This window comes from Artemia sp. Qi Xiang Cuo, chromosome 16, assembly GCF_049724085.1.
Source record: "Artemia sp. Qi Xiang Cuo chromosome 16, ASM4972408v1, whole genome shotgun sequence".
NCBI lineage: Eukaryota > Metazoa > Arthropoda > Branchiopoda > Anostraca > Artemiidae > Artemia > Artemia sp. Qi Xiang Cuo.
Window position 1 is genome coordinate 13,700,516 of NC_142809.1, and position 16,409 is coordinate 13,716,924.

The following is a 16,409-nucleotide window of genomic DNA, read 5'->3' on the forward strand; positions in this document are numbered from 1 at the left end:
ATCTCGTCTCTGAAAGAGCGTGTTTGGTATGACCTGATTATACATATTGCAGAGCTCGAGTAGTCTTTGTCCGTTGTCATTCAGTGGATCGGGAGTCACTGGCCCGAGAACACTTCTCCACACGCCCTCCCTGTCATTTACCGTCGCGGTAAGGTCTCCCAGTAGAGTGACGATGTCGTGGGGTTGGACTCTAGCCAAGGTCAGTGAGAGCTCTGCGTAGAACTGATCCTTCACTTCCGCAGGACTTGGATTGGTGGGACATAGCATACAATAATTGTCCACTTTCCATGCTTGTGCTGGAGCTGAGCCATCAGTATTCTATCTGAAATTTGTTAATAGGAGAGAAGGCATCTCTTGGCTCTGGCGTTCAGCACGAGGCCTACATCATTTGTCTTGCTTTTTGGGTCACCAGACCAGATGATATCCTTCACCAATATACTCGGATTCTCTTCTGACATGGCGGGTTTCCGTAAGACCAACCACAGCTACATTGAATCGTTTTAGCTCGAAGGCAAGCATTGATTTACCTCCAGGAAAGTTGAGTGTGAGTACGTTCCAGGTGGCAAGTCGTATTCCACCTTGGTCAATAAGGTTCATTCAATGATCTGAAATCGTTCCAGGGACATGCTGGGGTCGTGGAAGGTAAAAGGGTGGTAGGTCATCTGAGGCAGTATCATCGTTTTTCGTTGCGGTAAAATTTTCGGGTGGAGGGTTGCAGGCCCGATCGACCCTAGGCCTGGGATCTAATTAGAGCTAGGACTTGCCTAGATACTGAAAGTCCCTGGGGTGGGCTCCACCCACCTCCATTAACATGGAGCGTTTAGTTAGGGGAAACCCCATATCCAAAAAGTATTGATGATAATGTTGCTCTAACTATGCTTCCATTCCGCATTAATATTTCATTTAGTTTATATTATCTTTATATAATCTTTATATTTTTTAGTTTATATTATCTAGAATCTTTTTGTAATTTCATTATTACAAAATTCATGACAAAAGGCTGTTAAGAACTTGGGGCCTTATGTCCCATCATATATGCTCTAGAATGTTAACCATTTATCTAGGTTTTTCCCCAAGAACACTTTTAGCTTTCTTGGTTTAGCTAGAATGTTCAAGTTTATACATAGTAGTTGTAATATCAAATCACTGTCAATTAATATAGGAAAATAATAATGCAATTAATGTAAAAGATTTAATATTACACTATTATTAAACAATTTTTTTCAATTAAATTATGAATATATAGATATATATACATATATATATATATATATATATATATATATATATATATATATATATATATATATATATATATATATATATATATATATATATATATATATACACTGCCTTTCCATCGAAGATCACACCGCCTTTTCATCATAAACAATAAGTAGAACAACAGGGAAATTTTTATACAAGACAGTGGAACGCAACTTTAAATTAATATTTCGACCCTAGGGTAAAGGCATCGATGATTCGACAGTGCAATTCCGGAACCACTGTCGAAATTTTCCTTCAAAACGGGATAGCTCTGCTTAGCCGTGACTTAGAGCGCCATCTCTTGGAGCCGTCGTTATCTTTCGACAGCGCGAAACGTGGCCCCTCTATCTAGTAAGCCAGATAAGAAAAGAACATTAAATTTAGTCAGCTTCCTGTTTTCAACACGAAAGGAACTCCCAAAAATTTTTAAGATATGTAATGTCCAAACTGTCACTACTTGGTTATTTATTACTACAAAAAATTGGAATAAGCACCAATGTTTTAAGATATATTTTATCTTCTCTGAAATGTAGCTACATTAGCTTTTTCTTTATAAAATCGAACGAAAATGGTGACGGAAATTGCATTGTTGAAACTACGTTACAAGTGTCGAAAATTCTTGTTTGATGTAGTGGAATACCAGGCGGACTAAAAATGTTCCTTCAGCCACATTCAAGGGTAAATATTAGCTTCTATCAAGGAATTTATTTCTTTGGCGAATATCTCGTATTCACCTTGTCGAAATTTTGGACAGACACCAACAGGCCCTCTCGAGATATAGGTGACTTTGTCAAAACTTCACTAAACATGTAAAACAGATTAGAAATAATAGGTGTTGAAATTCCAGGATCCACGGACGAAACCATAGGCATCATAGCTGTTGAATTTACGAGTGCTTTTTGTGCAACGAGAGATTTTGATGATTATTATTTCTAATAATATTTCAGATGAAAGAACATTTAAACAAAAGGTTTTTTTTAAACTTTGAAGTTTTACTTACAGACACTGGATTTTTCCATCATCTGAGGAACTACCGCTTGGCCTCATACCATGCAGGGGCGTAAATTGCTATGGGGCAGGGGGGGCAGTGGCCCCCCAGACCTGATTTTGCCCCCCCCCCCAGATTTTTTTAGATTATTTCCATATTTAGCCTTCATTTAAATCAAAAATACAAACTATATTAAATACAAAATCTTTCACGAAATGAAACATAGGCTTAAGTTTTGAATAAAACTAAGAATCTGCATTTGAAAATAAAATCCATGAAATCAAATAAACTTCTTAAATTTCTTCAAATCCAATACCATTTTTCTGAGCACCGTCCCTTCCAAAATGCTAGTAAAACGAAATTGCTATATCGAATCTGCTACACTAACAGCTATTTGTGTTTAATATTGTATATTAAAATTTTTTGAACTAATTTTGTTATACCAAATAATACATACTTGAAACGATTTTGTTAGTTTTTATTACTTCTCCTTTTTGCATATACTTTTATAATTTTAAACATTAAATGAAGCTGGATAAGATTAAAGAAACAAGAATATACGTGTCAAATAGACCAGGCTCTACTATTAGACATTTCCCGCACATCTCGACGGGTGTCAAATTGGGTCCTAACATGTTATAAATTCAGTGACCTTTTTTGTTGTGTCAACTTAGTCGCTGGATATACTCTAATTTTGAACAACCAGAGTGGCGTATCCTCTCCAGATAAAACTTCAAACTTCTCCTCAAACAGTTAGATTCCTAGATGTTTTTCCTACACACTGAAACCCTTTTCAAACCGAAAGTCTTTAAATTAAGACTTCTGAGTAGAAAAACTGTTTTTTTACAAAAACTGTCGAATCATCGGTACCTTTACCCTATATCCAAGGGCCGTCCTCAGCAAAACAAACGAAAAAAAAAACAACCAATATAAAAGAAAATCACATTAAAATTCGATCATTAAAACTGAAAAAAAGTTTTTCTTAAATTTTCAAAACAGCCCTAGCATCATTACTTCAAGGAAGCTCAACCAGGACTTCTTTCGCTGAGGACGGCCCTTGGATATAGGGTCGAAATATTCATGTAAAGTAATATCAAATCATTGTCAATTAATATAGGAAAATAATATAAAATTAATGTAAAAGATATATATATATATATATATATATATATATATATATATATATATATATATATATATATATATATATATATATATATACTAGATATATAAAATATATATATATATATATATCTAGATATATAAAAGATATATCTAGATATATAAAAGATATATATATATATATATATATATATATATATATATATATATATATATATATATATATAGATATATAAAAGATATATCTAGATATATAAAGATACTGTATATATAGATGATGTATATATATATATATATATATATATATATATATATATATATATATATATATATATATATATATATATATATATATATATATATATATCTATATATCTTTTATATATCTAGTATATATCTATATATATATATATATATCTATATATATATATATATATATATATATATATATATATATATATATATATATATATATATATTAATCTAGTATAGAGCAATTAACATCAAATTAATAACAGTAATACCAATTTATATAAAAAAAAATCTGATAGGGTGCCAATTAGGTAGTACCCAAATGTATACGGACGCTAGTTAAAATGATCATTACATTCCTGTTGTTGAAAAACTACGTTTCAATTCGAATTTTTACCTCTCCTCACACCTTACAATCGAATGACCCAGTGACAGTTTTTAAGTGTCTGTACAATCCTGTCACAGGGTAGTACATAAATGGTTATAAGAATGTCTCTGAAGGAAAACGATCCCCCGTTGTCTCAGACCGTTAAGTTTTTTAGTCTTGGTTTGTTTTTTCTGTTTGAAAAAAAGCTTTTCCTCTCTTTCAGAAAGTGTTTTCTGGCAAAACTTGTTAGTTTGTAAAATTTCCCAAAATTTGGCAACTAAGTACTCATAGGTAGTGTAATAACACTGCCTAAGTGAAGACCAAAGTGGGTTCTATAAATTATGTTTACATGTAGTATTTGTTATTTAGAAAGGGAGCCATGTTTGATCCTTGGTGTCCAAAACGGTTAAGGGTATTAAGGTAAAGTTTCAAGGAAAGTTTAGGGGAGTGTAATGCAAGGGAATATCTTAGGAAGTGCTTAGAATAATAAATCTTTGAACGTAATTTTTTTAAATTCTTTATCATGCACAGGAAACAGCCTTCAGCGTTTTCTTTGTTGGAATATAGTAAAGAACAAACCAAAGGGAGTCAGGCAGCAGAATCAGTCAAATATGACATCATACTCAAGAAAAGTAATTTGAATCATTTATAAACCGATTAAAAGATACTATGTCTTTCCTCTAGGAGAGAGGGAAATGGCTAGGATTTTCTTCTTCTTTGCTTTCTTAAAAAGATACGAAAAAGCATTTTTTTTTTCGATTCTTAGGGAGGGGGGGCATTTTTTTTGTGAAGATGTTGAAAATTTACATCTATTTAACATGCTATATATAACTAAAAGGTCCCTTTTTTATTCTGTTTGAAAATTAACTTTTTGGAAATGGAAAAAACTCATCTTATAATATCTGTGTTGAGCTATGAAATAATAGGGTGATCTTAGTCTCTTAGAAATTATCCAGTTTTTAGAACAAAATGTCTATTGAGCTCCAAACAAGGCTAGCCAGCAAACTATGGAAGTAAGGGAGCAAATTTCTCTGGAAGAATTGTCCAAGACCCTTCTAAATTTTGGATGGCTTAAAATTTCACTACAACTTTTTCTCTAGGTGAGGGGCTTTGACACACTTATTAGATGGTTTTTTTTTTTTTAAAGCAAATTTAACAGTCTGCAGAAGTCTTTGGATTAATCTCAAGGAATTGACACAACCCCCTCCCCATCTACAGGAATGAATATTACCATACATCTGAAAAGTATATACCATGCATTTTGAATAATACTGGTAAGAGGCAGCATATCTCAAAAATTTCAACTGCTTCTGCACAAACAATATGGCGCCTTGAATATCTTCAAGAGTTTGTTCTTGCACTTCTACTTCTTCCTTGATGTGATTTTGAAATACACTGGAGACTTTTTTCAGAGTATCAGATCGGACTAAAAATAGAAATGATGAAAATAATAATAACTATTTAATTACCCGTCATCTATAAAAGATAGCAGCAGAACCTAACAAATAAGATAAGTTTGAATCAATGTCTACATTAGCTTCCACAAAAATAAATGGACAAAGATCTAATGGTTACACGTGAAGAACAGGGTTTCATCAGTCTAACATAGACCACTGAATGATTACTATAGCTTGAACATTGTTTGGACGGCTCTTGAAGACCATATTTTTCAAGTCAGGAATTCTGATAATACTTGGGTATGTAGCCAACAGTAGAAATTTGAAGTGCTTATAGTAGCATATTCTGTTTTTTTTTTTTATCTCTCATTGTCAGAACGTGGAATGCACCAGTAAGGTAGATTATAAGAGGTTGGCAAACTGAACAAAAATGGAGGCTGAAGATTACTACCCAATCAAAGTGGGCAATTCTCCAACCATGGCAACAGGACCCCAAATAGTAATCCCAAACCCACTACAATTTTTTCAAAGAATGCCGCTAAAAAGGCAAAGACGTTTGCACCACTTGCAACGAGAATCTAGATGAAGAATCTAAAGCAATGAATTACGATGTGTGTAAACAATGGCTGTACATAGATTATCTTAAAATCAGCCAACCTGAGTACAACTTTCTAACTAAAATGATAAGGGGGTTAGGCTGCAAAAAAAAAATGCCCTGTTTGTAAGGGTAATGCTCAATGTAGCATAAATGCAGCTAATAATTATAAAAAATTTGAATTTGAAAAAAAATGTGCAATGTCAATTTAATATACATATGCTGATATTTATTCCTTAAAATCTTAATTAATTTTTGATTTCTTAAAGTTATAAAAATGAAAACATTTAAAAGAGTTTTTTTCAGTAAATTACAAATTATATTCTACATTTTAAAAAGGATAGGGGTTTTGAACCCTACTCCTATTAATTTCTATTTATTGAGTTTGACTCTGTTATTTATTTTAATTTCTGTTTGTTTTGGGTTACATCTATTTATTGATACTGATTTGTGGTAGTTGTATGCTTGGTAGATTGTTTGATTCTAGTTTTGTTCATTTTTGGTTTAATGGAGATCTTTATTTTTTTTTAAACTTATTTTGTGGGAAATTTTTTTATATTAATTTCTGTTCGTTTTATATTGACATGGGAAAGTGATTGGAGATAGTGGGCATCTGTGAACAAGTGCTACATTGAGAGAGGAATTTGGGACAATATTTGGGGGCACCCAACCGCCCAGGAAAAAAGACTGAGCCTCTTCTAAAGTTAAACAACCATCCAAATGGTTACAAAAACCTTAAATACCTCCTGGGCATAACTAACAACCCTTGGCTCTAATTTCTGGGGTTTGTTTCAACCCCAAAAGCCTTGCTATATGATATTTAGACTATTTTGAATAGAATGGTTATCTCAAAATTCATATTAGATACATTTTGGGACAATACAACGTGTGAGTGGGAGGTAGCTGCCCAACAATCACTTTGACTCTTAAAAAGAGCACTAGAGTGTCTGATTACCAATCTAATGAGCCCCCTTCGAATTTTATATGACCATGCTTTCTATAAAAACCTTATATGCCCCCAGGGCATAACTTAAAACCCTTGCCCTGAGGGCTGAGGGAATTTTCATACTTAAAAACATGGTTTCCGGACCTTTCAAATACGTTTAACAAAATGTCTATCTCAAAATTTTGATTGGAAGTGTTTGGGGAAATGATGGCTGTGGGGGTGGGGGGGGAGGCATTTGCCCTCTGATCACTTTTGACTAATAAGAAAGGCACTAGTCTTCTCAATTTCCAATCGAATGAGCCCTTTTTAAAGCTTCTACAACAAAACTTTCTATAAAAACCTTATATGTCTCAAGGGCATAACTAACGACCCTTGTCCTGAGGGCTATGGGGGGAGGGTTGTCATTCACAAAGACATAATTTTCAAACCTTTCAACTACGTTGAACAAAATGGCCATATCAAAATGTTGAATGGAAATGTTTGGGGAAATGATGGGCGGGGGGTGATTCTCCCTCCAATTACTTTCGACTATTAAAAAGGGTAATAGCCCTCTCTATTTCCAGTCAAATGAGCCCTTTTTGTAGTTTTTACCATATCACTTTCAAGAAAAAACCTTATATACCCCTAGGTTACAACTTACAACCTTAGCCCTGAGGGCTGTGGGGGGGGGTGTCATACACAAAGAAACAATTTCCAGACCATTCAACTATGTTCAACAAAATGGCTATATCAAAATGTTGATTGAAAGTGTTTGGGGAAATGATTGGCGTGGAGACGGGGGGGGGGCATTTGCTCTCAAATCACTTTTGACAATTAATAAGGGCACTAGCCCTCTCAATTCCCAATTGAATGAACCCTTTTTGAAGTTTTTACGACAACGCTTTCTATAACAACCTTATATGCCCCCAGGGCATAACTTACAACCTTTGCCCTGGGGGCTGTGGAGGGGGGGGGGGTGGTCATCCTCAAATACCTAATTTCCAGAATTTTCAACTACATTGAAAGAATGGCCATCTCAAAAATTTTATTGCATGTGTTTGGGGAAATGGTGGGCGTAAGAGGTGCTTTAGTTGTTCTCCAATCACTTTCTAATATTACAAAGGGCACTAGCCCTTTCAATTTCCAATTGAATGAGCCTTTTTTGAAGTTTCTAAGACAACCCTTTCAATAAAAACCTTATATGCCCCCAGGGAATAACTTACAACCCTTCCCTTGAGGGCGGGGGGGGGGGTTGTCATCCTCAAAGACATACTTTCCAGAACTTTCAACTACATTGGGAAAAAATAAAATCTCAAAATTTTGATTGGATGTGTTTGGGGAAATGGTGGGCATGAGAGGGGGTTAGTTGCCCTCCAATCACTTTTGAATATTAAAAAGGGCACTAGCCCTTTCAATTTGCAATCAAATGAGCCCCTTCTGAAGTTTCTACAACAACCCTTTCCATAAAAACCTTACATGCCCCCAGGGCATAACTTACAACCCTTGTCCTGAGGGCTGTGGGGGGGGGGTTGTCATCCTCAAAGACATAATTTCCAGAACTTTCAACTACGTTGAACAAAATGGCTATCTCAAAATTTTGATCGGATGTGTTTAGAGAAATGGTGGGCATAAGAGGGGGGATCGTTGTCCTCCAATCGCTTTCGACTATTAAAAAGGGCACTAGCCCTTTCAATTTTCAATCGAATGAGCCCTTTTTGAAGTTTCTACGATAACCCTCTCTATAAAAACCATATATGCACCCAGGGCATAACTTACAACCCTTACCCTGAGGGCTGTGGGGGTTGTCATCCCCAAAGACCTAATTTCCAGAGCTTTTAACTATGTTGAACAAAATGGCTATTTCAAAATTTTTATTGGATGTGTTTGGGGAAATAGTGGGCGTAAGAGGGGGATTAGTTACCCTTCAATTACTTTTGACTATTAAAAAGTGCACTAGCCCTTTGAATTTCCTATTGAATGAGCCCTTTTTGAAGTTTCTACAAGAATACTATACAACAATTCCTTTGATACAAAAGGCCCTGGTCTAAAACCAAGAAAAAAAAATACATTGTGCCAACATTTTTCTTTACTTAGGCAGCACTATTGTGCTGCGCATGATGCAAACACGATACCCCCCCGTTAAAGGAAGTCCAAGAAGCAATCAATTGCCTTAAAAGCAATAAAGCCCCTGGTCCCGATGCCATTCCGGCTGAACTTTACAAGTATGGAGGGGCAGCACTTGTCAGCAGGACCCATAAACTAACTTATCGTATATGGGAAGAAGAGATGGTTCCACAGGATTGGGGAGACTCTATCATCCTTCCAGTCTTTAAAAAAGGGCTAAAGACAAAATGCAGCAATTATCGCAGGATTTCTCTCATATGCATTGCTGCAAAAATATTTACTATAGTGCTAAATAATCGTTTTCGTATCCAGCGCAACGCAAAGACAAGGCCCATTCAAGCGGGATTCCGAACAGGCATGGGAAAAATTGACCAACTATTTGTTTTAAGACAAACCCTTGAACACAGGGCAAAACACCAGAAACCAACAGTGTCTCTATTCATAGATTTTATTACAGCTTTTGATCTGGTTCTATGGGATGGAATCTGGAAGGCCATGACAGAAGATGGAGTACCAGCCAAGATAGTCAAGACTTATCCAAGCATACTACCAGCATACGCGAGCCCAAATTCAGATCGGTGGAGAACTCTCCTCGATGTTCCAAATTGATTTTGGTGTCCAACAGGGATGTACATTGTCTCCCATCTTATTTAATTTCGTGATTGACTGGATTATGACCAGAGTAATGACAACTTTTTCAGGCATTGAAGTAAGTCCCAATTTTGTGATCACCGATCTGGACTATGCTGACAATATGTGCTTGTTAGCTGAATCTCGGCCAGAAGCCCAATCTATGCTATCAAAGGTGGCTGAAGAATCCTCTCTGGTTGGCCTGAAAATAAGCTCCCTGAAGACAAAAGTCATGGCGTCCGGTATATCATCTCAAGACCCCTCAATTTTACTAGAACAGTCGCCCATAGACAAGATACATAAATTTAAATACCTAGGCTCTCTGGTAGACCCAATAGGAGGATGCAAATCAGAAATACACTCAAGAGTTGCTTCAGCAACTGGAGTCTTCACCCCGCTAAATCACTCTCTATGGAACCAGAAAAATATTTGTCTGAAGATAAGCATAAGGATTTACCAGGCCCTTGTTTGGTCTGTCTTACTATATGGCTGCGACACATGGACTATGAAAGCAACCAATACTCAAACCTCCACCGTATTTCACCATTCATGTTTAAGGAGAATAATGAGCCTCAAACCCTGTGACCGTTCCAGTAATAACAAATCCGACAAAATATGCTATCAATGTTAAGATTTGGTAACCATAATTAAACAAAAAAGATCCTGTCGGGTCGATCACACACTTCGTCGCCATCATAATATCTTTGTCAATAAAGCCCTTAGATGTAAACCTCTTTTAGGGATGGAAAAAGTGACATGGGGGACAAAAGAAAACGTGGCTCGCCTGTATTAAGGCTGACCTAGACCCAATTGGTGGCTTCAAGAAGTATGGAAAAAGATGGGAAAAGTCCTGGATCGATTTAATTCATCCACTCGCAAACGACCGAGACTATTGGCTTACTACAATGACAAAGCTACTGGGCGCCAGGGAGAGTGGAGATGCTTGAGTCCTCCTACAAGTACAAGTAGTAAGTAACCAACTGCAAAGTTTTTCTAGAAAAATGACCAAAAATATGAAGAATCAGTAGCAGCTGCAACAAAATATAAACCCAAGAAATTCTGGAGCCACATATCATCTAGTAACCCTGGTAGGCATTCTGCTGCCCAACTTCTACTAGATGACACAAAAATCTGTGACCCAAGAGAGATTGCCAATACAATAAATAAGCAGTTCATCTTGGTATTTACTTCCCTTGATAATACTCCAATTCCAGATCCCTAAAGGTAAGAAATTTTAAATGGCATGTCACCAATTAATATAACAAAACTGATGTAGAAACCCAATTGAAGAAGAGTAACACAAATAAATCTACAGGACCACATGGAGTACACCCCAGCTACTACATGAGACATATAAAAAAATGAACCTTAAGAAGGAACTGATTCATTCTTAGCCATACATCTTTGTAACATCTTCTCACTCTAATTTTTCAAAAATAGATTAGTACTAAATATATTCTGCAAGATTGGAAGGATGCTTACATCATGCCTGTATACAAAGAGGGCAATAGAAATGAAGCTAACAATTATTGACCAATTAGTCTTACATCAGCAATTGGGAAACTATTTGACGGTATAATCAATTCAGCCATTATGGTTCATTTAACACTAATAGTCTACTATCACCTAATCAACATCAAAACAGTCAGTTGGCACTAACCTCATTGACACATACAAGCATGCCTCAAAACTTATGGAGGAGGGATCTCCTGTTGACATGTTATTACTGGATCTACCCAAAGCATTTGATAAAGTTTGCCACTTGAGACTAATCTCTATGCAATGGGCATCCATGAGGATGTTGTTAAGTGGATAATGCACATTCTGACCAATAGAAAGCAGGTGATAAGGGTATTTGGAGGCAACAGATCAACCTTCTTCTCGGAATCAGCAGATGTAAAAAGGGGAGTACCCCAAGGAACAGTTTTGAGTCTAACTTTATTAAATATTTGCATCAACGATGTACCTTCAATCATAGAGAATAACATTTTCTTGTATGCAGATGATTCCTAAACAATTGGCGCTGTCCATGACCCTCAAAGAGCCATAGCCATCCAGTCTGATCTTGATGCATTGTCAAAGTTGGCAAAATCCTGGCAGCTTTATTTTAATATCCAAAAATGCAGAGTCATTCATTTTGGAGCAAATAATCCTTTTTGCCAGTATTTTATACTGGCATGAACCACCAGCAATGGTTCAAAACAACCACTCATATGTAGTCATGGTGAAAAAGATGTGGGATTTTTTTGCTCTTTCATAATTCGATAATCGCTTCTGGGGCTAATTGCATCTTGAGCCCTTAAAAGGGCCCCAAAGGTATTTTATATGAATTATGAAAGAGCATAAAAAAAAGCATCAAATGATGTTTTGCTTTCATCCTAGCTAAATTATATGGCCCACTGCAAATTTACCCACCTCAACCCCCTAATGTGCAAATATATACCCTGAATTGTTGAGGCAAAGTTTGGAATTGCAAAATTCAGCCCTATTTTAGTCAACAGCATTTGAAAAGCTTGAAATGGTTGGAAAATGGTTTATATTTGAGTTGCCTAATAAATGAGGTGAATTGTTATAAATAAGTATTTCTGGAATATATTACTCTTGAACAACTTATTTATAAACTAGTGAAAAGTTTTTAACAACTTTTCAATAACTTAACTAGTGTTGATAATTTCTTTGTGTGGTTACAAAAATGAAATACCTTTTGGGCCCCTTTAAGAGCTCAAGATGCAATTAGCCCTAGAAGCAGTTATTCAATTATGAAAGAGCATAAAAAAGCCATCAACTAACCTTAACACTTTCATCTTAGCTAAATTATAAGGCCCACTAGAAATTTACCCAAAATATTATGTGACCAGAGTGTGATCCCCAACCTCTTCTAAATAGTCAGTTCACCATGTACTAGAGGCCACAGTAGGGCATCATAACATCTAACTGTCAGGAGCACTAACATCAGGACATCAACAAAATCTGTCATAACATCAACAAAAAAATCCATCAGAACCACTAACCATCATAACATATTAAATTTTAAAACTTTAGTTTTTTGGGGTTTAGGGGGGAAAAGGTACATAGGTTAGGTTACATATTTAATATAAACTATGCTTTACCCCCACCCCCTAATGAACAAATATATTGCTGAAATTTGTTCCTAAACTATTATATACTTATTACTATTATATAAACTTATAAATTTGGTAAAATTCTACTTTAGCTACTTTTGGGTATCATGGAGAGGGGTTAGGTTAGGAAAATGAAACTTTCAGGGATGGGTCTACAGGCTAAAGTATGTCCCGGGAAGGTATTTTGAAGTACTTACCTCCACTCCTTCTCCCTCTAGAGGGTCCTGACCTTTGGTGACCTTTAAAAATCTGTGTGTTATAAAAGTGAAACCTTGCAAAATAGATCATCTGCTTAAATGAAGTACAGCAAAATTGTTTTCAGCTTCACAAATTTGCTCAATCCTAATTGATAAGTTTTTAAAGATATACAAACACATTTCCTAAATTTTGAATAGAAAATTTATATGGCTTAAAATTCTACTCAAATAACAGGAATTGCATTTCCAGAACTAAACCTGGAGAAAAAGAAAATGATAACTGAAAATTAAGGTAAAATATTGTTTTGTCAAAATTTCAATAGGTATAGACAGGTCATGTAGGCAAATTTCAGCACCCTCTAGTGGGAGAAGGAGTGAAGGTAGGTACTTCAAAATACCTTCCCAGGACATACTTTGGTACTCTTCTATTAACCAGACTCTTTTATATAGTGCTAGTTTGGTTAATACTAATGAAATAAAATAGGATGAATATGTAATAGTTTAGAAACAAATTTGGGCTATATATTTGTACATACATTTGAAAAGTTTTTTTTTTTTTTTTTTTTTTTAAGGATCAGCAGTTAATTAAAGCATACCATATATTAAATATATAACCTAACCTAGGTACCCCCCCCCCCTAAATCCCAAAAAAACAATTTAAATACAGTTCTTGCCTTTGTTTATATCCCAGTTTCCCCTGTTTCACTCAATTCTACTCTAACAACTGTTTTATGATTGGATATCTTTCATGTATCTGTCCGGTAACTGTCACATCTCAAGTTTGATATTCCATAAAGAGTGATAAAAGAGTCCGGTTAATAGAAGAGTACCCATACTTTAGCCTGTAGACCCATCCCTGAAAGTTTAATTTTTGTAACCTAACCCCTTGCCAAGATAGCCAAAAGTAGCTAAAGTAGAATTTTACCACAAATTTTTAGATGTTATGACGGTTAGTGGTACTGACAGATTTTCATTTTAGATGTTATGAGGTTTAGTGCTTGTGATGGTTAGTTGAAATGGTAGCACTCCAAGGCCACCCCTTGAAGCTTTATCAAAAATGTGCTAACACTAGGCTGCAAAGCAAATAATTTTCTAACTGTGTAGTCAGCCCATGGAGCTCCCTTAGCCAGAATGCCATTATGTTGCCCAGTGTTGAAGCCTTCAAGACTGGGGTTGACAAAGACTGGTGCAGGAAACCTTGGCTCACAATATAGGATTCACCTAACAAGTTGAGTTATCATCATCAATGACTGGCATTCACAGGACTTGTCCTTATTGCTGGCAAGTGTAATTTAAGGTAAAGGCAGTACTCCTGCACCAAATGGACTCTTTTATATAGTGCATTGAAACCAGTCACAAAAAACCCAAGGTATCCACTCAACAAAGGCAATGATAACACTTGTTTTTGATGTGTTAACCACTATAGAGTAGGCAATCATAGTGTATATAGTGTATGTTTTTACTTCTTGGGGTGGCCACTAAACTTATGTTAAATTGATTGTTTGTTTAAAATAAATCTCTCTCTCTCTATACAATATTAAACTGTGTTTTTTGGGGGTTTAGGGGGGGGGGAAGGTACCTAGGTTAGGTTATGTATTAAATATATGCAATGCTTTACCCCCAAATTTGTGCAAATATATAGCCCAAATTTGTTTATAAACTATTATATATTCATCCTATTTTATTTAATTTCATTAGCATTAACCAAACTAGCAGGGGATACCACCAGACGGCTAATTTGACAGTGTATATATATACAAATCTTTGAATTAGGCTAGCCAACCAACTAACCAGTATTTTAAGCCTAGGATTCCAGCTGGACATAAGAAAACATATTAAGAAACAATTTTCACTCCATAATATGCAGAATAATCCTAGTTAACACATTTTGCAGGGGGATAGCCTTTATCTTCACTTCTTTCCTTGTTTTTCCAGTTTTTCTAAGAAATTTATGAATTTCTTAGGACCTAGGGTAAGACACCCAGTAGTTGGACATTTTAATCACTTTGAAAACTTTTTGACATTTAAACTACTCTAATTACTGTATTATACAACCTAGAAACTCAATTTTTGTATCAAAAAATTTCTGAAGAATTTCTGAACAAGTAGGTTACTAATTCAAATAGTTTCACTTGTACAGCGCCTCCTATTTTTGAATTTACTAACAAGTGACAATTCTGCCTAAACTCGGACATACAAACAGCTCATTGTAAATTAGTGATTAAAATAGTATAAAAGATTCTGTCTCAGAATAGGCAGGTGGCCGACTACTGGGTGTCTTACCCTATATTCACAAAATATATACCCCCACCCCTCTAATGTGCAAATGTATACCTAGAATTGCATCCTCAATCTAAATATAGCATCTATTTGTATCCCACATAAACTTTACTCCCATATTAGCCATGTGCTGGATGTCCCTGTTTTATAAAAGGGTCCATTTAGTACAGGAGTACCATAATGGCTCCTCCCCAAGCCATGATACCCAGGGCAACTGCTCTGCCTGCCCTTCCTAGAAATTATTCAGGGTATTAGCCTATGGGGGCAGGGGGGAACCCAATTTGAGGTTTTATATTTTGGACACAATTTGAGTTTTGGATTTTAGTTTCAACTTTAAGAGTAGACTATATATAGTCCTATTAGCAGGGGGATGGGATGTTTACAAGAACAGCAGTAGCCTCTTGGAAAGGGCAAAGGCTGCCAAACATCATTATATTCAGAATAGCCTTTTCATCATTTAGGCTAGCTAGCAAAACTGGGCAATCTAAAATTAATAAATTTATTCTTTGTTTTAGCTAATTAAAATTTAATTACTTATGGTCAAAAGAACTCTTTGCAGCTGTGTGAAAGAAATAAACAGCATAAGTAGCTAAAAAAAATGACAATATCCTATCAGAGTTCTTACTGTTTTCCTCCATTTTTCTAAGTTTTGACGAGGGCTGAAACATTAAAATTTGACAATTGTTAGATCCATTTTACAAACAATCCTTTATACTCTGCTCCATAAAACTTTTTATTTTGCTCTCTTTCTAGAATTTGTATTTTGCTATTCACGTGTTACTAAATTTTAAATTTCGCGGAGAATCGATATATACTGGCAGCGTTTGGACTCCGTTGGTCTTACAATCCCAGAAAAGTGATATTTCTCAAAAACAAGCTTTATTTTCAAAAATGCTACATGCTCCTAATTAGTAGTGACTGCTCCTTCTTGGCTTAGGTTATATGGGACTCAGGTCTGTGTAAAATATGATTGGGTCCCGAGTTAGAAAGGGTCCCCCGCAGCCATCAAAATAAACAGTTGATTTTCGAAATTTTGAAATGTTCTTAGAAATTCCAGCAAGCCTTGGTTCTCGAGATAGATCATTTTCCAGGCCCAAACAAACAAAAACCTAAATGATATCAATAGTAAATCAGGGTAGACTAA

General features: G+C 35.5%; 1 protein-coding gene across 1 annotated transcript in view; it reads right to left on the reverse strand.

The window, feature by feature from the left end:
- LOC148942589 (uncharacterized) overlaps window positions 1-16,048 on the reverse strand; it is a 76,237-nt gene extending 60,189 nt beyond the window's left edge. Inside the window, exons 1-2 of the mRNA XM_089102138.1 lie at window positions 15,891-16,048; window positions 5,249-5,421 (exon numbers count right to left, since the gene is read on the reverse strand). Coding sequence (XP_088958264.1) covers window positions 5,249-5,421; window positions 15,891-15,933 — 216 coding nt within the window. The 5' untranslated portion in view covers window positions 15,934-16,048. The remainder of the gene's footprint in view (window positions 1-5,248; window positions 5,422-15,890) is intronic.
- Window positions 16,049-16,409: the final 361 nt, after the last annotated feature.